The 25,228-nt window shown below is 41.5% G+C and overlaps 1 protein-coding gene across 1 annotated transcript in view; it reads right to left on the bottom strand.

Annotated features, from left to right (window-relative positions):
- COLQ (collagen like tail subunit of asymmetric acetylcholinesterase) overlaps window positions 1-22,741 on the bottom strand; it is a 38,253-nt gene extending 15,512 nt beyond the window's left edge. Inside the window, exons 1-8 of the mRNA XM_069005817.1 lie at window positions 22,636-22,741; window positions 10,315-10,427; window positions 8,664-8,759; window positions 5,762-5,806; window positions 4,954-4,980; window positions 3,517-3,588; window positions 1,093-1,155; window positions 152-178 (exon numbers count right to left, since the gene is read on the bottom strand). Coding sequence (XP_068861918.1) covers window positions 152-178; window positions 1,093-1,155; window positions 3,517-3,588; window positions 4,954-4,980; window positions 5,762-5,806; window positions 8,664-8,759; window positions 10,315-10,427; window positions 22,636-22,741 — 549 coding nt within the window. The remainder of the gene's footprint in view (window positions 1-151; window positions 179-1,092; window positions 1,156-3,516; window positions 3,589-4,953; window positions 4,981-5,761; window positions 5,807-8,663; window positions 8,760-10,314; window positions 10,428-22,635) is intronic.
- Between the last annotated feature and the right edge of the window lie 2,487 nt (window positions 22,742-25,228).

Genomic DNA, 25,228 nt, shown 5'->3' on the forward strand with positions numbered 1-25,228 from the left:
CAAGACTGTGCTTCTTCTCAATACTTGTTTTCATTTCTCAGTGGGACCTTTAGATTTCATCAAAATTCAATCTCGTTTCTACAGATACTTTTGTTTTTAACATAAGTGTTTCCAAATGTTAAATTATACATTATTCTGTTGTCACACTGACCTTTTCTCCTCTAGTTCCAGGAAAACCCTAAAGGGAATGATAGATATTTTAATGCTTCTCGCTTTCAAGATCACCCAAGAAGCCGGACTTTCAAACTTTGAAGTGAAGAAAAAAACGAAGCACAAATAATTAATTGCATCAAAGTGTAAATGCAAATGAATATTTACAGCTCCTAAAATTGCACTGAAACAGAACTGTGAAGTATGAATTAAAGGCAAGACAATTCAGCCCAAAAGCCATTATGAAAAAGCCAGGTAAAGCCAGCAGCTTTGATAAAGCTTTGAAACTGAAACAAGTGAAATAAAATGTAACTGAGAATAAATAAATCATTAGATGCCACAATTAATAATCTAAAATAATTTAAACAATAATCTTCCTCCTCTGTTTAGTTGGTTTGTTTGTTGTTTTTTCCCCCAATGGAACACACTTAAGCTATACTTAAGTAATCTAGTGTGATCATTGATATAAAACTGAGTTTCTGTTAAAGAAACATAGAATAAACAAAGGTATTCAGTTCTTCTTTCCAGTCCTTTATTTGAATAAATTGATTACATAATTTATTTCAACTGTCAGTATGTGTAGTTCTAGTAGGGGACCAAAATTATCTCCACAGACTTATGAGGCCAGTGGAAAACATTGCAGACGTGATTTAATGCTGCAGGTATGCTTAAGAACTCCATTTTTCTAGTGGGATTCAATTATATCTGAGCTTGCTTTTAAAATAAATTACAGTAATTTACACCAAAGCATTTTTATGAAAAGCCAAGAACACAGCCAAGCCCAACCAGACAACATAACCTTGCTTGATGTAGAACATATTTTTTAGCTGTATTAGAAAAGATAAATCTTGATAAATGCTTTCAAGAAAATTTGTGAGGGAAGCAGCTGTCAGCAGAGCATTAGAAACCAATGTCTGAAAATGCAGTGTTTGGTTAACAAACCTTGGAGCCCATTGGTCCTCTTGTACCTGGCAATCCCATCACACCCAACTCTCCCTTTTCACCCTAAAGGGGTCAATAAAGAGAGTTATTGAATGTGGCTCTCTGATGAGATCCTATTTGAATGTCTGACATTTCAGTGGTTCAGGTTTTATGTCAAATAGTTAAGCCCGACCTTGGTGTAGCATTGTAGACCAGGGTCTATACTGCAGTTGTATTCTGCCTGAGCCCTCACATGTTATCTTACTCTTCTGTTTGCACTTTCTTGTGTGGGTAATTTTTGCTTCAGTTTTCCCAGATGTTATTAAAGGACATGCAAGCAAACCACCATCAGCAGTGCATCCTTTCCTGCATGAAGGTGCATTGCCTCTACCCAGCATCACCTCCACTGAGCCGCAGAAAAGAAAGGCATTTTGCTGCATGCCTTGTGGCTTGTGGAGGCATAGTGACTGCTTTTATTGTAGTTCCAAGGCACCATGTGCTGAACAGTCATTTGGAGCCAGTAAATCATGAAAAAGCTTTACAACCACTTCTCTGGCTGCTGTCAGCTAATTATATCTAGCGTGAAATACAGAGTAGACCCCCAGACATGCAGCAGTGCTACCAGAAGAACACATTTGGCTCTTACTCTCCTTTGGCTTTCACTGTCCAAGAAACAGAGAGAATTTTCCCATTGGCTGCTGCCCCTGCAGAAGTTCAGACAAGACTTGAAGGAACGAAGTAGGAGAAATATGGACTGAGTAAGGCTGTGTCAAAGTAAGAGAAGACAACAAAACCCAGCCAAAGAAATAGCAAATATCCACAGAGGTGGACATGAGTTAAAAAATCCAAACAGCAGCTTGCTGGAGATTTACAGCAAGACAGGGATGCAGCAAATATTTATGGTGAAGAGGAGAATTAGAAGTTTGAGAAGATCAGAGATGGGGAGAAAAGAAAGAAAGACACAACCAACTGAAGTGACCACAGAGATCTTCTGCACTGTATTCAACTGGAGCCTTTGCTGACTGGCAGGAAAATGAAATTTATAAAGACCAGGAGAAATGAAACTGTGAACCTACCTAAAGAACAGAGGGGACCAGTATCAGAAGAGACAATAAAAGCAGAAGAATCATAATCAAACAGCAAGTAGGACTCGCAGTTAAAGTATAGGAAAGAGTATTACTACTGAATATGAGGGATGCTTCCAGGAGTGTGATGAAAAAGCATAGTAGTAGATAGTGGAGATTAAATCAAAATTAGGAAGACTACATAAAAAAACCTAAACTGTTTATAAGGAAAAGACCAAGTGAATGAGTTTTCTGTCTGCTTTGCTCTCTTCCTTCACTAAGACTATGAAGGAAGGGGTTCACTGAACTTTGCCCTCACTGCTCCTGCTGTGGTAAATCATAGCACACAATGCATTTGTGGGGAGAACCTTTTCCCATCTCAGTTCAAAGTGAACATTGATTTCTTGTAAGTGCATACTTTCTTGTTGCTTGCCTACATTCCCACATACTAGATGATATTCTTCATCTAACATGGCTGTGAAATCTTGAAAGTCTGATTCCCAGATGTGGCTTGGATTCACAAGTCACCTACTACTATTCTTTCAGTATCAAGAGCTACGGCATCACATCCTCTGAGGTGGGGGCATCAACCTTCATAGAGCAAATGGAGAGTCAAAGAGTTACCAGAAAAAGCAGTTTCAAACTAGGTATTTTGTGCAGTCCTTTAGTCTAATGCATCCTCGTTTGAAGAAAAGCAAATTATCTCAAAAGTCCCAGTAGAAGCTCCATAAACCACAGCTCCTATGAAGAGCTCATATCTTTTTCATAAGAGTACTCACTAAAGGACAGTCCTGAAGACTTTTTTGTAACAAATGCAGGTGAAGCAGTCACTTTGCAGTAGCAAAGAATGTAATTTCTTCTGCTGTTGGTTAATAAAAATAACAGGAATTAATATTTGTTTGTATGGGAATGAACTTCAAAGATATGATCAGCCATTCTCATGGTTTGTAATCTCTTTCCCCTGATACCAGTCTGGTATTTTCCCTCTGAACACATGAGCTCACAGTACACCTTCAGGCACATGGATTCTCATAAACAATAGTCATAATGATGGCAATCAGTTTAGAAATGCTGATCCGTGTGATTGTGAGACACCCGTGGCTATCAGTGAGCCTTCATTGTATTAATTTTCAATTTCCCTTTGACATGTTTAATCCACATAAGAAGTGCTACAGGGGCTGGGCTGGAGGCAGAGTAACCTAACCCTAAACTGGGCAGGCCTTTGCAGAGCGATGTAAGAGAGGGGACAAGCACAGAGTGTCCTTGCACTGCTGCAGCTTCCCAGCCTCCTGCAAGTTAGCTGTTTAGAGATTTCCCAAGACAACTCTTCTGTTCAAACTGTGATGTTGAACAGTTTGTTCCATGTGAATTTTAGTCTTACCTTCGGTCCCACAGGTCCAGGCCATCCTACTGGTCCTGGCATCCCAGGGACACCCGGGGGACCTGGTCTACCCTTGAAAGGAAAACACTGATTACAATGGTTCATATAACACCATTCCTACACAGGTCACTACTGCAGACAGGGGATAAAAAGATCTTTGTGTACTTATATCCATACAAATCCAATTTATGCTGAGAGTGGAACCAAATCTTTAACAAGCTATTCCTATTACTGTGGTCCTTATTCTGAACATTCCTATATTGCTAGCTGTAATTGCTCTTTATTTAACTACTATATGATAGCAATAACTACATATGTACATACAGTCATTTATCTGTTTTAATTGCTGCCTGTAAATCACTCTTTGAATATCTCCTAAAGTGCTGCAGATTAATGCTATTCCACTGCAATACACTGCTAGACAATACGATCTCAGAAATGTCATCAGGACATTCAGGGCCACGAGTGAACTCTCACGGGCCAGACAGCTTCTAACAAGAGTTGCACAGTTTTATTTCCAACCTGAGCAACTTTTCTTTGAGAACCTACTTGTTCTTGTCAGAAGAGTAAGTGTTGATGTACTGTGTTTCAAGTTTAGCACTTACTTGTGGGTTGGTGGGTTACTCTCTTGAAGGCATTACTGGTTTGAATCCTTGAATTTATATTAATAATATTTTTGTTTACTGTAGAGCATTTGAAAATAGATTAAAGAAAATTATCTCTTCTGTTTATGTGTTTCATATTTATTTGAATTACTGATTGGTAGCTGGTGTCAAAATCCTTGGTATATTATTAGAAAGGTGTCAAAATCCTTGGTGTATTATTAGAAGGGTACTTCTTTTCCTAGTTAGTGACCACCCCCTGCATATCTCTGATTTCATCCTGCATTTCTGTCTTCTTTAAAGTTAATTACATTAAATGGATGTACTTAGTGACTGAGATAACGTATTCTGTTTCATCACATGTAGGAGCACATATTTTTGACAATATATCATGGCTCATATGTCCCCAAGCATAGGATTGTAGTCAGCATATTGCATTGGTGCCAGAGCTCTGGAAGGGTAATCATTAATAGTTATTCCTCCTTCAGGGGTATCTGGCTGAGTCTTGTTTAGACTTTGGAGGGGTAAATTTTGGAGTGATTTTGCTTTTACACCTTTTATGATAGCTCACATAACCTGTTTCTCCTGTCCACACACACAGTTCAGGTAATGCCCCACTCTTTGACTTGTCTCCATGCTTTTACTCAGGGAATTTGTCAAATTCAAACCAGCTGGGTCAGCTCTTCACCCAAACCTCCCTACCATCCACCCTGGGTACCAGTGAGAGAAGCACTAACAGGTAAAACTTCCACATTAGCTAATTTTTATTGAACAGTTGTCTGCACCCCTCCCTGGCAGCTGCTATTAAATATTGGATGGATTTCTTTGTTCATACCTTTCTTCCAGGCCTGCCGATCTCCCCCTGCCAGAGAAAGGAATATGTCAGTCTTGTAGGCACCACATGAAGCACAAGGGCTCCTAAGTCAATGCATCAATGCATTTCTATTAAAAAACAAACAAACAAACAAACAAACAAACAAGCAAATCCATAACCCTGGCCCCAAGAAAACAAATAAACAAATACCACCAAACAAAACACTGTGAATATCTTCACAGTGCTCAAGACTTCGGTTACAGAGGTAAAATGGGAAGAATTTCTGTATCCTTGGTCTTTCCTGTGTTCCCAGCCCTAAACCTACAGTCAACATCTTGTGTAGCACAGCACGTAATTACGTGCTCAGCTTCAGGTATAAGATTCTTTAGGCATCATTATGGAGCAAATCTTTGCACTTCTGAAATATAACTTAATATATAGGCCAGCTTTAATACCTGAGCTGTCCCATACAATTCACACTGCATGGGAGACCTCTGCTCCTCAATTGTCCCAGAGGGACAGGGAGCTCAAAGGCCTTTGGGTCAGTAGGAATGCTGTCTTTTGCACCTGACATGTTTTCTCAAAGCATACCCTAAACAGAGGTCACGGCCATGAGAAGCCATAATAAATATTTCAAGACTGAAAATGAACACTGAAAGACTAAGTTTTAAATTATAGCTTCAAGCCAATTCATAGCTTTACATTCAAATTAAAGAAAAACTCTCCATTCATAAGGCTCACTTTTCACTAAAGAGACAAAAAATGAACACCCTCCCCTGCTTCTTTGCTCCTCAAAACCACATCAAACTCCATGACAACAGACACTTACTTTCTCTCCTTTTGGTCCCATTATACCAGGAATTCCTTGTGGACCCTAGGGACAAAAACGAACGCTATTATTAAACTGTGTTAGTGAGGTACTTGTCTTCCTTCAGTCCTTGACCCTGTGTGTGTCTCCTGGGACCAGTGAACCCATAGGTTTGAGGTGTTGGGTGTTGTGTTTGAATGTGGCCTCCAAACACCAGGTCTGTGCCACTGCTGAATGGCAGGATGGAGAGTTCGACTGACATGGGAAGGGCAGGGGAATCTCATGAATGAGGAGAACCTGCAAGAAAAACAAGCCTGTGGCAAATGAAAGATGAGAAGTTATCAGAGTCCTGAAGAATTAGCAACCAGGACATGGAGACACCACATCAGCTGGCAAAAGAGGTCAGCCAAAGGGGTGGTAAGGGAAGTAGCATGGAACATGTGGGATGGGCTCTGCAGGATGGGATGGACATGGAAGATTGCCACCACTTCTGAATTCTGAAGGTATTTCTCTCTGTCATACAAGGCTGATTCTCCTTTCAGGAGACTTCTTAATCCAGGGAGACCTTGAACACCATCTCAGAAAAAAAAATCCAGAAAAACAGTTTTGTTTCTAAAATGCTTTGGTTCACAGATCACCTCTTATTTTTGAATGACTGATGAAAAAAAAAAATCCCATGAACCTGCATCAGAGAAGTATTAGATTCACTGTAAAAATCACTCGCTCCAGGTTTGGATCTTGGCTGTCTTATACTACCCAAAATGTGATCAAATTGTACATTAATAGGAGCAAAATGTACCTTCAAACACAAATTACTCCAACTATTTTAGTCAGTAGAGTTATTTTAGGTTTTTGGTAGTGAAAATCAATGTATCCTATTAGAACCAAATTTTATCTTATTTATTTCATTTTACCTTAGGATACACATGGGAGGAATTACACTCTAAGTTATACCATTACAAATCTAATTCTCTTTCTTATGAAAATTTATTAAAATTCAGCTATGAGTCAACAGTCTGAGCTTTTGAAACTCCTCTAAAAGCCATGCAACCTATAGAAGAATTCAGAAGTAATTACTAGATGTCTCTTTGTAATGGTAGTATTTCATTGCAGGTGACCATTGTTACAAAAGTATTTCCCAGAAGACCACTGGCTCTAATGTTTTTCCCTGTACAAGACACAGTCCTGTGACTTATAATTAAAAATTCCAAAGCCATGTTATACCCATCCTACTGTCTGCTGTTATGATAGAACTTGCCAGCCTGCTCTATTTAAAAATGTTCTTGGAGGGATCACAGGTCATTTGGTTGCAAGATTAATATTATTTATAGCAATGGACTTTGTAGAACAATAGAATTAACATTACTTTCTTGCAATTGAAGTCAGAGAAACTATCAAGAGGATTTTTTTTTTTTTAAAGAGAGTCTAGAAAAGACTGAAATAACAAGTGCTTTTCTCACATGTACAGCAACTCTGGACCATGGCCAATCACACTGCAGGGTTGTTTCATAATGAAGAGAAGACTTTCCTCAAGACAGAACTAGGCAAACACTTCCCATCACTTCTGACCACACTTCTCCACTCTCATGAACTAAATGAATCCTCCTCATCCTGCATCTCAGCAAAGAGAAAATGGCAGAACAATAAAGAGGAAGTTCATGGGGAGTTGGAACTACATGATCTCTAAAGTCTCTTCCAACCCAAACCGTTCTATGATTCTATAAAACGAAGTCTTTGGGGCTTTCACCTTGCAACTTCTAGACTCTGCAATTACCTTCTGAAGTACTGACTTATAAATAATTAAAGCTATGCTTTTTGCCACATAACTGAGCCTTTGCCTTGATGTGGTGTCCATACTTTTTAAATGCTGTTTGGGTGCTTGTTACCTTCTCAGGCTGCCAAAGCCTCAGCCACAGTTTTGCTCAGCACAGGCCCTGTGCCATGGCTGCTATTGGCTGTATGGCAATAAACTGGCACCAAGGGGCCTTGAAGAAGATCATTGTCCCAAAGCACCAGGCACAGCACATAGATTGGGACTGTCTGAGACCCAGGACAAACTGGAAGTACCTCTCCATGAAAACGCTCATTTTTTGCTTGGAGAGAACTGGAATGGAAAGGCAAATGGGTGATCTTCTCCACAAAATGGAGATATTCATAAAAATCTTCCCTCTAGAGGTGGTTCATTTCCACAGAAGAAGCAGGCCAAGTTGGATGGGGTTCTGAGCAACCCAGTCTAGTTGAAGATTTCTCTGTTCATTGTAATGGGATTGTACTGGCTGACCTTTAAAGATCCCTTCCAACTCAAACCATTATGTGATTCTAAGACTTCTGACCTTCCTCTGAAGATTTCGGAAAGAATAAATTGTAAAAAATGAGGTGTGAGGTCAAAAAGACTGGTCCAAGGCTATCCAGCAAGTCAGAGGCAGAGGTGCTGCAGGTCAAGCTAGGAGACCTTGCACCTCCTGAATCCTACCCCACTGCCCACCTTGTCCCTGATTTTGCTGTAGATGTTTGCCTTCTCCGGGATGTACTCCATTAACATTCCAGTCCATCGTGTCTCTTCTGCATCCATTCCACAGGCTCTTGTCCTCACAAAAAAGTAGAACAGAGTCCAAACCAAAGAAAAAACTGACAAAGAGCCTCTGAAGGAAGTGATGACACCTCCAGGATTTTTGATGGGTGCTACCCACTGTAAAACTGCACAAAAATGAAGGTTGAACTTGAAACAGAAGTATGCAAGGCAGGGATGAGAACACAAGGTAAAAAGACTACATTAAATGCAAAGTCCTATCAAAATGAAATTAAGCCAGAGCTTGGCTTGCTTACTGAGTGGTAAAAAGCATTTCCACATGTTTCACAGCTTTGTAAGGACTTCGGAGCAAGTGAGAGAACGATGTGGTTTAATCACATATGCATCACTCACCTGGGGGCCAGGAGGCCCTGCAGAACAGTGAGGTTCAGGCAGAGAGGAAGCCTGTATTATCTGGAGCTCATGACACAGCTCTTCCACATCCAGCTTCTATGAAATATCAAACATATGAGTGAACATGCAGCCACATGTAGCCTGTTGGAGAAATGCATAAAAATCCAGCCACCACACACTACAGCCTTAAAAGAGTTTATTTCCTCCCTTTGGGAGAAGCCTGGGGTTTGTCACAAGGTTATCTTCATGGAATTTTGAACACTAGCACTTCAGCATAGCCTCCTGCCCCATGCTTCCTCCCCCTCTTCCTCTTCCCCCTCCTCCATCTCCTCCTCGCACAGAGGTACATCGCAGTCAGGCTGCCCCTCTGAGCCACCGTGAGACCCTGGCCTATTCTTAGACCTGACCCTGCCCTCTCTATCCCACTTTGTCAGCAGCAGCTCCTCTCCAAGAATAGCATCCTTGCTCTAATAATAGAGACTTCACTCAGGGAGGGCACAGGCAGCGTGAACTTCGCTCCAGAAGATACTAATCCAGAGGCTTTCATTCGCTGCAGATCAGAGCCAGTGCCTTAAATGATAATGCATATCTGATATTTTGACTTCAAAATTAACCTTTCATGAGTAAAATGCCGTTTTTATGTCCTGTGACAAAAGCGATCTCCCCCAGAAATGCAGATGAACACTGAGCCAGAAACACTGGATTAAAACAGCTGATCTTCAGCTTCCCAGTGAAAGGCCATTTTCCAGTAAGGCTCTGACTACAGGCTCCAAAGAACAAACTGCTCATAGTTTAATTCACATGGCTCCCACTCTGCTCATAACTGCTTATTTTCGTATCATGTTTTTATGGAGAGATGGTGTGAAGGGTGATTTTAGGCTCAGGTTACTCTGAGATGCTTGCAGAAATCTCAGGGACCCTGGTCCCAATGTCATCCTCACTGAAGGAGTACACCACATTCCTAAAGAGATCTTGTCTTTGGATCTCCTTTTTTGTGAAAATCAAGGCACAGGCAGGAGAGGTGATGAGGAAGGCAAAGGCAAGTAAATTTTGGTCTGGAGAGAACAGCACCCTGAGTTCAACCCTGATCTCTCAGAAGGCATATATGTATGGACATATATCACACAGAGCAGGTTTGTGCAAGCGTGGGTGAGTGAAAACTGCACACCAGCATCTCAAACACGTGTGTGTCTCTGCAAAATGAAACTGTGGGAATAGATTCCATGGGAGGATGTCAGGACCTTCATTTCACCTACTAGGTAAAGCAAATTGTGATACAAAACAGGACATACACATCATGAACACCCTGAAATCACTGTGCAGGATGGAAAATTGCCTTTCAGCCCTTACTGGTTTACTGCATTGCCATTTCCTTTAGCTCAGGATTGGCTCACTCTAAGAAGGTTTCTAAATAGAGTAAGGAGAATATTTTAAGTTAATTGAATTAACTGCTGGAACAAATCCAGCCTCTTCCTTGATCTATTTGATATTTACTTCAAGCTCCAGTCTGGGATGCTGAGTGATTGTCTTCACAGAGCCATATCAGCACAGCCAGGTGGGTTTGCTGAGTGACATCATGAAGCAGTGTTTGAGAGGAGGCTTCACTCTTTGTCATTAAAACTCATGTAGAAGAAGTAAAAGCCACACTTACAGTTCTCCAGCTGTGCCTGAAGTATGGTGGTGGGAACAGGGGTGGTGGAGGAGGGCCAAGGAGGCAGCATGCTCTGCAGCTGGGCTGCTTCTTCTGTTCCAAACAAGGGAAATCTGTTCAATACAAACACTCATCTGTGGTCTTGAACAGCACAAGCATTCCTTACAGAATAAGAGAAGTTGCCATTTCACAGTATTTTCCTACATCCTATATGCATTGGTTACAATGCTGTAATCCAAGCAAAGATTTAAGAAACCCAGTGGACCGATAAATCTCCAAGCTCCTTCTGTGGCTGTGCAGAGTTTTAAGCTATTAATGTGGCTCTGACACAGGCTGAATCTGGAAAACTTCAGATAGGTGACATTAGAAAATGAATCAAACATTTATTGTTTTCTCTACCCTCTGTTCCAAAATTGTTAGAAATAGCATCTTCTGGTCCCTGTCACAGCCCACATGCCACCAGGAAAGCACTCAGTGCTGTTGGCCATCACCTTCCCTGTGAACTGAATCACTTTGATGGGTGGGAAGTGGGAAGCTGTTCTACAACACATTTACTTGTATTTCCTCTGGGACTTCAACCAGGTTGCTGTACTTCTGGTTTGTGCATCATCCCTAAGAATAAATATCCCACAACCCAGACTTAGCTGAAAGCTTTGTCACCGGCTGACTGGTAAGGCAGGACCTCAGTTGTGTTTGGCAGTGTATTTAATGTTTTCTAAGAGGTAAACTTCCATCAAGAATATAAGAAGCTGTGACCAAAATTCACAAAGGAAGGGTATTAAGATGGTGCATTTATACACTGTACTTTTTCCCCTGAATTTTACTTGCTCCTTGGGAAATACAGCACTAATCAGAGTGAGAGCCTTCTTCAAAGGTTTTGCCAAGGATAGCAAATATTTATTTATGCCTGTTGGTTTCTTCCTCTGGCTAGTGGCAGCTGGAATGGATGTCTGTGAACTGAAGGGTGGCAGAGAGCCAAGAAGAAAAGCCTATGGTGAAGTATCTGGTATTAATAGAAAATCTCTAAATTAGGTTTCTGGGAAGACAAACCTGATGAAATTGCTAGATTTGTGTGCAAATCAATTGCAGGCTGGATATTAGTCACATCTCAAGGTAAGGGAAGAATACAGATACTTCTGGTTTTTCAAATGTCTCAGAAAATCTCCTATGTCAGTTCCATCATCCTATGTTAATGGGGACGGTTTTTTTCTCAGTCCTGATGCACAAAAAAGAGCTGCCCAGAGGAGTGTGATTCAGCAGCATTTAGGGGCTGCTGAATCATGTCATCCAGACTTTTTTTCTCTATTAAAACAATATTCGTGATGATACATTTGAATTCTGGAAGGGTCCATAATGAAGACTCTTTCTCAGCTCTTCCTCACAAGTTTGAAACTCAGTCAAAAACTTCGATTTAAGAGAAAGGCAGAAGACTTATTAAAAGATAGGTATATATTTTAATTTAAAGCTTTAAATACATACTGAAAATGTCAGTATCCTTTAAAAAGTAACAAAGGTATGAGTCTCCTGCCTCCAGATCTTACAAGTAATAAAATACAAAGATATGAAGAGTTGAGTTTTACATTGGCTTAACCTGAATTCAGTCACTCTTATGCAGCTGTAACCAAGTGTTTCAATTTTTAACACACGTACTTCTTTGGTTGTCTGAGTTTCAGGGTTGTATTCGAACATATTGCATTGGGACAAAATAGTGCATTATTAAGGTAATGGACAGCTGGAAATTTAACAGGGTATAAAGTGTGATTATTACTTTACTTTAAGCCACATTCCAATGTCATCTTTCTTAGTATTACCTCATTCCTTGGTCTAGATAAAATTTCAGTAGCATTATTATCATTCAACAAGAATAAGAATACCAAAACCAGCCTCATGTGGTTTAGTTGCTAAGAGATCACTACCAGGCACCACAGAAAAAGGTTTGCATTACCATAGTTGTACTGCTACTTTAAAAAAAAGTGTTGTTCTTTAAATATTTTGCAAACATAAGATTACAGCTATAGTTCTAATATTATACTTACCACATCCTATAAGTAAATTCCAGTCCTGGCTTATAAAAAATTTGGATTCTCCTTTTTAGAAGAAAAGCCTGAAAATCTGTGGAACAGCTTTATTGTGAAAAACACTATACCTAACCAAGCTGGTAAAAATTAGCCCCTGATTTCAGTGTTTATCACCTTATGCTACTGAAACACAAGTTAGGTTGAAGCCCACTTTAGGTTTGCTGGTATGAACAGTGACAGCAGGTACTTATGTCAGCGTGGAGACAAGCAAAATCTACCTACTAGTAGATTATTATTATTATTAGATACTACCACTAATAGATGCTATTATTATAGATACTAAATTCTAATAGACACCATTTTTATATATTAGGTAATTATATACCATTAATAGTTAAGATACTGCTATAGAGGACAGGTTTCAATTATGTAATGACTTGGGTAGTTAATATTTCAGGGGCTCCATCAGTAACCCTGGCTATGCTCTGGAAGGTGCATTTGTCAAGCACATATTTAAGAAAAAGACTGATTCCAGACCCAAGAACCTTCCCCACTCAGGAATGACAGGTGATATGACAGCAGAAGGAGCAAAAAAATGAATGATTCACAGAGGGACTGCAGGTATGACTGCTATAATCTGATCTTCCAGTAAGCATCACATTTCTTTGGTACGGATTTTGTCAGTAACTGCAATAGGTCCAAGATGTACAACCATTACAGTATCATCTTGATTTATATCACAAAAGGGTTACCTTGGCAGGCTTACAGGCATTCTGCAAAGGCAATGCATATTTTTCGGCTCCAGGTTAGCTTTGTTTGCTAAACAGAGCTTTAGAATACTCCAGTCCCCATCAGTGGAAAAAATCTCAGCCCAAGAATAGGACTGTCACTTTTCTGTGAAATATGAAGACCCTGCCTACACAGAGCATGCGTTTACATATCTCATATGAAAGCTGCTCTTTCAACAACTTCAATGCCAAAGAACATACTCAATAAGGAAAGAAAGACAAAATGAAGAAATCCTTTTAGGACTTGTCCAAGAGGCAGTTGTTATCAAAGAACATAAAAACTAAAATTGTCACTTTTAAAATAGAACACATTTACATTTTCAGGTTATTTTTATTGTCAAGGCTATAAGTTAATCCAGTTCAAGAAAGTGACTTTATAAATCCATGGGTATACTGCCAATGGTAGCTTCAGAAAACAACATACTTTAGATAAGGTGTGATGTTTCATTTTGCTCCTGCAGATTTCTTATGACCATAGGTGAAATTTGGGAACTCTTATTCAAGATGGTACAAAGCAGAAGCCTTCATCCAGACCGAGTCCCCTGGAGTGGGGCTCATATGGGGTCTAAGAGGCCTCCTAGGGCAGATCCTAGAGGAATCTTCAACACTACAAACCCCCACAGCTGCAACAGAGATACCAGAGAAGTCTTGCCCTGGATTGAAGTCCAATTTACAGCATTTCATCGAAAAAAATCATAAATAAACCATGAAAGTGACTTTCATCCTAAAATTGCAAAGCTGTAGGCCGAACGCCAGGAGGAAAGGACAAGAAAGGAAAGGGATACTTAACATGTGTTTCCCTTCCTATTTATGACCACACTGATCCAGCAAGCCCTGACGGGAAGCCGAGCTATTATCCAAAGCCTTCTCACCCTGACAGCAGGGCTGGTGGCTTGCCCAGCTTGTGACAGGCAGGGCTCTGCTGGACAGAGCCCTCTGATGGCTGACACCCATCACAGATGCTTCTCCCACTCGGATGGCACTCAGAATTAATAATAAACGAGCTGGGCAGACCAGCCAGTTAATGAATGTGGGCTTGTCCAGCTGAAATTGAGACTTTGATCTGCTTTGTTGTCATTCATTCAGGCTCCTCTCAGCCTCCTTGCAAGGACAGCAGAGCACCACAGGCTGCAGCCACCCAGCTCCATTCTGTACATCTACTGCAGGTGACTAGGACACATCTTCCTCTTAAGTTAGAAGAGCTTAAGAGCTTGGTGCCTTTTGAGAGCACTTTTTGTATTTACAGAGCAGATGTGCAGGTATTAAGCTCTCCTTCAAAATGCCAAAGATAAGTGCCAGCATTATCAATATATGCTTCTTTAAAGTGTGTCTTATGAAACTTTTTGACCCAAAGTGTGTTTAAGGACATATAAGCAGAGATGAGAACACAGCTTGTGTTTGGAGCTGGGCTGAACAGTCAAGTTAGTGAATTGTCTGCATCTCTCAGTACATTTTAGAACTTGGACCTTATAGTTGATGGCCTAAATATATCCTTCCCTATAAACCAGATTAAATATGCCAAAGAAATATATCAAGCTTAGGTAATGGTGTCTGTGTGGAGGAGGTGGCGACCTATGAAATTCCTGTGGGAGTTACAGGATGAGACACAGAGCTGCAGATCTTCCCTGCCACTAGTTTCCTTTTGCTTAAGATGGGGCTTCAGAGCGTTCAAGAAACAGAACAAAGCAGATCAGAAATTATTTCAATTAATTTCAGAAAATTAAGAAATCCAGATGAAACCTTGCAAGTTTCTTTTAATAGAATAATAGAACCCCTTAGGCTGAAAAAGACCGCTAAGTTCAAAAGGTTAACCTAGCACAGTCAAGAAAATCTCAGAAAAATTTGAAAGTGTTCCATTTTTAAACTCCAAAGTGACTAAAGGCTGTGGCAGCAGAAACACCTACTTTACCAGCTGGTGCACACTCAGAAATTGTAATAAATAAATAAATAAATAAACAAACAAACAAATAAATAAATATATTTAAAAATCAGTCAGTGTTCCAAAAGCTTGACAATAGCATGATCCCTGGCATGCTGCCTGGACAGCAGGTCTGGGTATTCACCTGTCTACAGGAGCAAGGACACTCTGACCTCCATCTCCACCTAATATTTAGCTCACGTCCCTCAGCAGCTCTGGCAGCCTGGCTGGGGAGCAGTGAGCAGCTGCATCTCAGAGGTCAGCTCTAGAAAACACTGCAGACATGGCAAGATGTGCGAAAGCAAAGGGGGCTATGGGGTTTCTAAGCAAAGGAAAAGCCTTCTAATCCCTGTATTTCATTTCAGACATTTTATCTGTGTGTATGTGCCTCTGTGAGGACAATACATGTGCCAGAAGATTATACAATGTTCTCTCAGACTGACTGGAGAAGGAAAATTCTGAGAGAGAGAGAGGAGGATTTGCTTGTGTTGGCTCTGCATTGCATTTCACAAACCAGTGAAAAATCCCAGTAAAATCTGATAGGTGGAACACTTCAGTGGGTTATAAACCCATGTCTTATAAATCCCAATAACCATGACAGGGCTATTTTGTGCAATTTTCCTTCTAATGCCTTTCATTTGCAGAAGTCCAGAGCTCTAGACACTGCTAAACAATGTTGACAACTCTAAGCACTCCCCATCAGTGTGTGAGAACCTGAGGCACAGAGAAGTTAAGCAAGTCCCCCAAGTCCATGGGTAACTCAGTCACAGTACCAGAAACAGACTTCCAGTCTGGTGAACCTCAATATCGCGTCTCAATCATTTTATGAACCAGATCATAAAACTCAACTACTTGTCACACCAGAGCAATAGTATAAATACTCTGAGTATTAAAGCCTAAGAATTTACTGTAATCTGTAGAAGAGCCTGAAGCCCTAAAGATTAAAGCAGGATGGCTGCTGCATCAGCCCTGAAAGACATCTACATGTCATTCACTGCCACACAGTCCTCTCCCACTTTGTGTGAGATCAGTAGCAACAAAGCTGAGAGACACCAGTTCCACCCTTCCGCGACTGCAAGATCATAATCTGTCAGTGCTGGCATAGATCAAACATGTACTTGACTTTGATGTTGCTCCACCATATGCTCAGACAGTCCCAGACAATCCCTGTGAGGGTGTGGGTGTTGCTGTGTGCTCAAAAAGACTTCAGAGAAAAGCCTCTCAATTCTTCTTTGAAAGTTTGTTGCCATGAGCTAGATTAATTCCTCATGACTCCCTTGCTGCAACAGATTCCCAGCCCAGCTGACTTTATTCTCCTGCCTTTGACCAAAAAACCCAACTACATATTGACTTCGTAGTGTAAAAAAATGTTAACTTTGGAGTTTCAAGAAGCTAATAAAAATAGTCTATGATCACTTCCCTGGGTAGAAGAAAACTGAAATGTAGCACTGCCGTTACTTGCGTGCATTCCCCAGAAACCTACATTTATCCATACCCTCTTGCTAGCTCCTGAGGAAAATGGTTAACCTCTTTTCCCCTCAGTGTCTCAGTTCTCCTCTGTATTTTTCCTATACCTATCTTGCCTTCCCAAATGCCCTTTCACCATCACAGCTGTGTAACTACAGAAAGTGTCCCCACAATTTCCTTTGCATTAAAGGGGTGATTCCTTGGAGAGGAGAAGGGACGAAATAGAGCACCTAGGTTGGGTTTGCTAATTCCTGTAGAGTTTTTCCTCTCGCTTATTTCTGATATTGCTCAAACAATTAACCCTAGATTTGAAGGGCTTGCCCTGTTCTCTTCTACCTTCTAAGCTGCAGCACGAGACAGATCTCCCAGCTGTGTCCTGGCTGAGTCCTGTGCTGCACCACAGCTGATTCTGCAGCCACACACCATCCTAGCACCAGGAGTTAAAGACTGCAGGGGTACAGGGTCTACTGTGACAACAAATGTCCTCCTGTCTAAACACAATTGATACTTTTCTACAGTTTTAAATAGGATTTTCAGTTTCTTTTGCTGCAATCATGCTGCTGGTGCTCCTGTCCCAATATCGCACCTATGGGAAGCCTCAGTGTCTGATAGGAAACAGACTGTCAGCTTCAAGGAGGATAAAATGTGAAGTCACAGACTGTTCCCTTCCTGTGCAGGGGTTTAGTAATATTGACATACCCATGAATGAACTGCCTGTACTAAAGGCAGAGGCCTACAAGCACAGTCTGTCTACAACTACATAGGGACTAAGCTGATTTTGCAGCACTTTGGATTACTTGTTGGTGGAGCTTCTATCCTTTCAGTGAAAACACCTGATTTTGAGACACCTCACTTTGCTGTGCTGGAATGTAAGCCTCCAACTTTCAGTCTGCTCATAACAAAAATCTAGTATTCACCTTCTAGCATTCTAGCATGCCCACTACTTATGGACTATAGACAGCGCTATGCTCATTCATGGCAGCAGTACAGCACGGACAAGCTTGGACCAGGTGGATCTCCATGTCAGGGGCAGATCACTGTCAGCTGAGATTCCCTTTTGGGCTGGTTGCTGCCTGTCGGAAGCATTCATAGGTTATAGAAAAACCTTCAGATCAGTTACTGCTTCCTTTGCTGGAAAGCCAAGCAAGCGCTGCCTCAGCTCCTGTGCTGACCCCTGTCCCTGGCAGCTGGAGGACTTCTTCACAACCCAACAAGTGAATGTCATGATATTCAGCTTAAACAGTATTTCACTGAACCCTTTCCCTTCATCTGCATTGTCATGGAACCTTTTTTGACAAGACAAGAACCTGGTCAGCCAGTAATGCCGTAAACACACCAGAAGACTGTTTCCTCTCCTGTGTGCAAGACCAGGGCTGTACTTAAGGAGCTTTGTTGCAAACACGTTCCAGCTTCCTCACTAGAGGCTATGTCCTCTTCTGATTTTTATTTACTGCTGCAAGGCAAATGCCACAACCCTGTGCAGTGCCTCTGATGTCCTTTCCTTGTCCCTTACCCACAGGATCAAGTGGGCTCCTACTTGCTGGTTTACTGCCTATTTCAGAGCAGCTCTGGGGGTCCTTGGTTGTTGTGGATAACATCAGTGTTCCCTTTGCCCTTCCTGACAAGAAGGTGGATGCAGGCCTCGAGTCATGAACAGGTTGTGCACCAGTGTGGCTGCTATGCTCTCACCTTGCTCAGCACAGCTGTTGCAGCATACACCACCAGAGAAGCTCTATGAGTTCTAAGGTGACTTCTTTCCTGAGCATCACCTACATTGACCTGAGCAGGACACCCAGCTTGGGATTTCCACAGGTCATATCTACCAGGGGAGATATAAACAGATAAAGTCAAACCAGGCATTTTCTTTAACTGTGTTTATTTTAAAGACCCATTTGCTTGAAGCAACAGTAACTACACCGTACTAGGCTGTTAATTTGCTACCAGTCCAAGCCTTTCCCCAGAGGCTGGTCGGGAACTGTCTTCCTCAAAAGCTTAGAATGGTAATCACAACACCATCCTTCTTTTGGCTTATCTTTCCAGCTACCCATTTGGGCTATCAAGTTAAAACAGTCTATCCCAAGGTTATTTTTTTTCTCTGAAGCTGAACAGAAGTTCTACTGAAAGAATATTTTGCCTCCCTTTCAGGCTTGTATGAATCACAGACAAGACAGAAAGCTCTCAAATGTCCTGCCCCAAGACCTTTGGCTACTCAGATCCACAGCTAGGTGACTGCCCTCTCATGGCCAATGATACTTTGCTGCCCTTCTCTAATGAAGCTGTAGCCTTTGTCAGTGGCTCATTTCCATCAGGAATTTTAATCTAACCACAGCTTTCCTGCTTATGTGTGTTCCATGAGAAAACCACTGACCAATGGCACCAGGATGCTCAGCACCTCCTGGGCCCATGCTGACTTTACAGAGCAGAGCCAGGCTTCCTTCCCTGGTCTGGTATTTTCACTTGCTAGTCACCCTTTTGGCTGTTTTCCCAGCAGTCTCTGGCTGCTGCCTTTTGAGAGTCTTCAAGTTTTACTTTTTGTCTTGTTTTAAATTCCTTCTACAACTTTCTTTCTCCTGCAAACACTCTGATAATGCGTTCTGTTGTGATTTTACATCATTAAATATTTACAATTACTCTCTTTAGAAACAAAATACATCTACCTGACATCTTTGCTGTCCATTTTGACAATATTTAGGGTTCCTGCAGGGAAAAGAAACCCAAATCCTGGTGATGGGGTCAGATATTCCTTTTATAGAAAGACAGCCCTGATCCCAACTCCCTCAGTGTCAGGAATCATCACTTGTTTCTGTGTCCTTTCTCTCCTGCTGTTCCTCTCACAAATGCACAATGCCCTCTCCCCACAGCACAGCACCACAGTGGCTCCCAAGGTCCTTTCTCTGTGCTGCCCAGCCAAGGCTTTCACCCCACACAGCTCCCCTTCCCAGCCCACCTTGCCCATCACCACAGCTCCAACAGTGTCAGTCCACAAGAAAACTGAATTGTTTTCTGCAGCTCTGCCACATGAGTTCTGGTTGCAAATATTACACCTTCCTGACTCAAAGAGGATGAACCTAATGACCAGTGAGATATGATGTTCCTTTTCTTCAGGAAAATATTAGGACAAAGGCAAAGAAAGAGTGAGGAATACTGCCAATAGTTCTCTGATATCCCATTGAGTTCTTTTAAACTGATCAACCATAATCTTTCCAAAGGACTGTGAATCAATATTGATTGTAGGAAACAATTGAATCAAGGGATGCATTTGTGGCATGCATAAAAAGCCAGAAGAAGCACTGAGATGCAGCTCTTTATCTTTGTGTGTTTCTGGGAATTTAAATACTGTCCCAGAAATGTTGGGCCTGGATAAGCAGGATTGGGGAGGAGAAGGAATGAGGAGGAGAGGAAGACAGTCGTTCTACTACCTGAATTTGGAAGGTGGCTTCCTTCAGGCTGGTTCTTACAAGGTGCAGACTGGTTCATGTAGCCCTACTAAAAATGACTACAGAACTCATGCCTTCATCATGTGAGTGCAGCAGTTCAGGAACCTCAGTAGGGCAGAGCTCTGAAAAATAGATGTAAATGACACCACAAACACAAGTGGTGTAAGGGTGGGATATGACAGGTTACCCCGAAAATAACCTGCTGTCTCCAGGGGCTGAGCTACCCATCCCTGGGGGTCTTCACTGCCATGAGGAAGCACAGCCACATGCTTAAGCATGTTTTAAGATTATTCCCTGAAACATTTTCTCCAGAAATGACACTTCAGCACTATGAGACTCAACTCTTTGGAGCTGACATGACACTCAAAATACTTCTAGAAACAAGGATGAACTGTTGCTTGAGGCTGATGGGACTCTAAGGTAGAAAAAAAAGACCCAGATTATTCTTCTTTCCCCAATTACTGTATGAACAATTTTCCACCCTACAGGCTGTTTCCCATTTTCTTTGTGACCTGTAAGCCTTTTTGTTTGTTTGTGACCTCAGACATACCTGGAAGATACCCAAATGTTTTTTCCCAACTATAGGAAAGACAAGCAATCACTTAAGAACATCCTCTCTGCTAAATGGCATTAGTTTCAGAATTTGAAAGTGCACTGCTGAAATTCATTCTTTAAATGTGAAATTGCATCCTGGTGCCAAATACAAATAACTGACTCAGCTGATAGCCAGAGAACATTTGAGAAATCACTAAAATAACTGAGAATGTAAGTGGAATTAATTCACCTTCAGTGGGAATGGAATTAATTCACCTCCTGTGCCCACTGTCAGATTTCTACCAGAAAAATCAGAACTTACTGCTTTTTTCTTAGAAGTTTCTTAAAATGCAGATGCAACCAAAGCACTAAAGGAATCCCTTTATTATATAACTTTTAATACCAAGTAGCCCTAATTAGCAAGTAATAATGGCACACAGGTATGTCTCTTAATCCAGCCTGGTGGCTGTGGGATTATGATAGAATCTTCAACCAACTGCTGTTTCTTCCACATATTGTCAGGCAAATGCTGACAATACATTCATGGCAGGAGTCTCACTAAGAGCTTGCTGGGTATAAAGGTGATTTTCAGTGTCTTGGCCAGAAGAGCCTAGCGTGGGGCTTTGCCATGGAGCAGAGAGCAGGGTGGGGATCTGCCCAAAGGGGTCTCTTGCAGACAAGCCCCAGGACTGCACCATGGAAAATGCTCCACTACAAAGAGCAGATTCTGGCATTTTCCTTCATGTTTGCCTCTTCTACTATGGTTTCAGCAGAGATGACAAGTCTTCCCTCTTCCTAGGGGCAGGTTATTTGTTGAACTTTAAATTCTTAAGAGGACAGCTCAAATGTCTTCTGTAGACACACAAGAGTGTGCCACAAGAGAAGGCGATAGAAACACCACATTCTTGTTTGCCTGGATGGCATCTACAAGTGTCAAATAAACAAAAAGTTCTTCAAACCAAATTTTGATGCCTGATGACTTACATGTTATTGCAAAGCAATTTGGAGTATATCAGAGAAAACTGGTGATTCCTGTGCCTCAGCATTAACTAACCTCAACATAATGGAAAAAGCACATCCCATTGAAAAGAAATGGTAAGAAATGCAAAGGCTTTTTAGAGCTTGAATGTAAACCATCTGGCTCTGTGGGTACACCAGAGGGATTAGAGAGCAAGAAAGGCAGTGTGCCTTTAGGTCCATGTCTAGGGTTGATTTTATGTACAGACTTAAAATATGCACCCCTTTGATCACTGTGGAAGCCATGGGGAGGATCTATAGGTATAGCAGGCCCTGACCTACAAACCTCGGTTGAACCATCTCAAATCTGACACTGAAGGAACACAGGACATTAGTTAGAAGCATCTCTATTGATACAGAATAACAGACAGAAGGTGGGAGACAGCGACTTGCCATGAATTGGTGGAAGTTCCTCAAAGAAGATACAGAGTCATATGGCTTTCCCCTTCCTTTGCACAGAACCTGACTAAAGGAAAGCCTTGCTGCTGAAACTATAAAATGTACTAAGAGGGATTTCCAGTGCCCTGGCTCAGCTGACAACTAATTTGTTTTGTCTTTGCCTAGCAGGGATTTTCCATGCAGTGGACTCTTGTTTGCTATGTAAGTCATCCGAGTATTTGTTAGTGTCATAGCCAGAGCCAGATGATGTTTATTCTGCTAACATCCAGTCGGACTCTGGCAGCACTCATTGAGGTCAGGGCTTTATTTATAGAAGCAGATATACATTGAGATTCATTTTCTTTCCCTTGCTGTATTCTACCTAAACTCATCAAAAACAGAAAGAAACATGCAGACATGCAAGTCATACACTAATTGGGCCAGATCCATGAATTAGCAGAGCACTGCAGAGGCCAACGGAAAAAAAGCATTTTTGAGCAGCTGAGGATCTTGTCCACTATTTCTCATGGGGAAGGGAAGGGAGGGGTTTAAACCAGAAATTATAAAGCAAAAAGCAAAACTGACCAAGCAACAAAATGTCACGGCATGTGGCAGAGCAGGTCTGCAATGCAAAATCCCTCCACCAAGATCTGCAATTTGAAGTATTTATTTTTTTTCTCCTGTGCTCCCAGTCACCGGAAAGTGCAAGAATCAGAGTGCAGAGAGCTCCAAGCAAGGAAAAGTAATGACTTAAAGCAATTTACCTGCTGAAATTGAGAAGACATTGTCAGCGTACGCAGTCTGAGACAAAGCAAAGCAGAAGAAAAGCAGCAGGTAAGATCCCTGGACAAGCAGGCTGAGGACCAACATGCTGGCTCTGCCCTGGCAGATCCCAGCTCAGAGACGCAGGGCTGCTTTGGGGCTCTCTCTCCCCTCTCTCCCTCTCTGCCTTGCCTGCTCTCTGCCTCTGCCCTCACTATGGGATGCGTGTGTGTGTCTGTGTGTGTACGTCTCTCTCTCTCTCTCCCCCCCCCCTCCCTCCCCGTGCCTTTAGGAAGAAAGAATGCCAACCATTTCCCATTAAATCTTCTCCTTACACTAGACACAGTTATATTTAACTCCTGTGCTGGATCAGTTGCCCCTATTGTGGACATTAGCTGCTAAAACTGAGGCATGGGGGATTCTGGTTTTGCTAACAGAAGCAAAAAGGCACTTTGGATGATAATAATGATGAGCAGGAATGGGAGAAATTAAGAACTGGACCATAAACAGAATATTTTGGTACAGGCAACCAGACACCAGTGTCGAGATGGATAAAATCCCTGACTGATCATCTTCTACAGGTCACTAATTGCCTTAATGAGAGAGATGAGCAGTGACTTAACATCTGCTTATCCCTGGTAGCTACGAGTGTTGCATTCATGTACAGAGTGCAGCTCAAGGTGAGGGATGCCACAAAGGCTTCACGAATGAACAAGCACATCATTATTTTGGTTTTAAGTGAAAATGACAGTATCACTGATAGTGCCAGACATTGCACAATTGCACAGAGTTCCCTGATGGGGTGCAACAGGTGGAAGAAACAATACATGTGCCGTGATGGGGTGAGTGAAATGCTATCAGCTCTGGGGGTGGTGCTGGTCAACACACTACACGGCACTGTGAAGAAAACAAACCTCCCACTCTCAGGAAACCAGCAGGTGCCCTTACCTGTACAAAAGTTTGGTGTTTCTGTGCCTTATTGCAACATGCAGGGTTTTACAGTTAACTTGTGCCCTCTGAAGAGAGATCCTCCTTTCTGCCTGGAATCTGACAGTGGTTTCTAAGAAAATCAGAGGCACATCTTTTGCTGTGAAAAACATCATTACTCCCTCCCAGATGGAGATGGCTTTCTTTGCCCACTGTTTGTTGTTTCCCCCAAGAAAAAAGTGAAAGTATTTTGGATTAATTACAGAATTGACTTTTTTTTTTTCATTTAAGAAGAGTTCTCATTGACAGAAATGATGACATGTCCCCCTGGGCATTAACTCCGCTGTCCAGCAAAGTGAGATATTTCCACATTTCTGGTTAAATAGCCTTGACTGTTACTTCCAATGCACTGCAAACATATTGACAACATCTTTCTAAATGTAGTGGCTAGATGGGAAGAATCACATCTGCCTTATACATTTTTATCCTTAAAGGACATGCTTATTATATAAGCATAATTCTTTCTAAAATCTCTTTCCAGTACTGAAACAATTTGGATAACAGATTTTCTATTTTAATTTAATCTAATCTAATCTAATCTAATCTACTTTATTCTGCTGTCTGTTACTTCTTAGCATTTGGCTCTTTTTAGTGAAGAGAGTAGTTTGGTCTCTTTCTTCTTTGACCAAGATAACCATGGAATAAGTGAGTGCCATTAGTTTTCTTGGCATGCTACACCTCAGAGGGAAAGGAATACCTCTTGGGAAGTTTATTATGACAAGCCCTAAGCACGCAAGATAAATGTCCAGCTGCCTGATTATAAAGGAAAGCAGTGGCCAATCCCCATCCCCCAATTCCAGCATGGATGCTGGAAAAAATTGCTTAATATTAAAATGTCAAGATTGTATTAAAAGATTCATCTCTGAAGATATGTGACCAACACAATAGTTAGTCAAAGGAACAGTTGAATAATTCCAAATCCTGCTGAAATCCTCCTGCAGTCTTTTAGCAATTGAAAATTTTGTAGAAATTTCTAGTACAAGATAAGTTCTATTTGATAAGGAAACAATTAATCCAATAATACTAGAAAGAACTAAGATCATGCAGTAGGACCCATATCTTTCCCCTCCTTCTATGATTCTATATCAGAGGTAGCCAGAAGTCATACAGAAAGCCAGGACTGCTTCAGAGTTAAGAAAAACACATAAAGTTATCTTTGTAGTAAATTCTTAAATAGAGACTTTTTAATCTGCTTATTGCAGTGGAGAACCCTGATTAAAAATGGAGGTTTTGTCAACGTTCTCCTTCCTTTCAGCATAGCATCTCCATCACTCTGAGCCTGTTTGACCTGAAATGGCTCTCAGCCAGTGTGAGAAGAAAGCATTGTGGGCATACACTCTTCTGTGAAAAACACACCATCTTCCACAAACAAATGTGAAAGGAGATGTTTGGACTTTAACTCATTTGAAGAGACCTCTTCTTCATGATGCTGTTACATTCCCTCCTTAGACTTCAGTGGAGAGCTCTCATTACAGGGCAGCGAGCCAGGCCATGTCAGAATGCAGGTCCTGTGTTGTGTTTCCTCTGATTCTGAGGTGTTGGCCTTACCAGCTGAGACTGTTGGCAAGGTTGCTAATGGTTTCATGGGAGAAGAACGAAGTCCATTGG

The sequence above is a fragment of the Aphelocoma coerulescens genome, chromosome 2, assembly GCF_041296385.1.
Source record: "Aphelocoma coerulescens isolate FSJ_1873_10779 chromosome 2, UR_Acoe_1.0, whole genome shotgun sequence".
Lineage (NCBI taxonomy): Eukaryota > Metazoa > Chordata > Aves > Passeriformes > Corvidae > Aphelocoma > Aphelocoma coerulescens.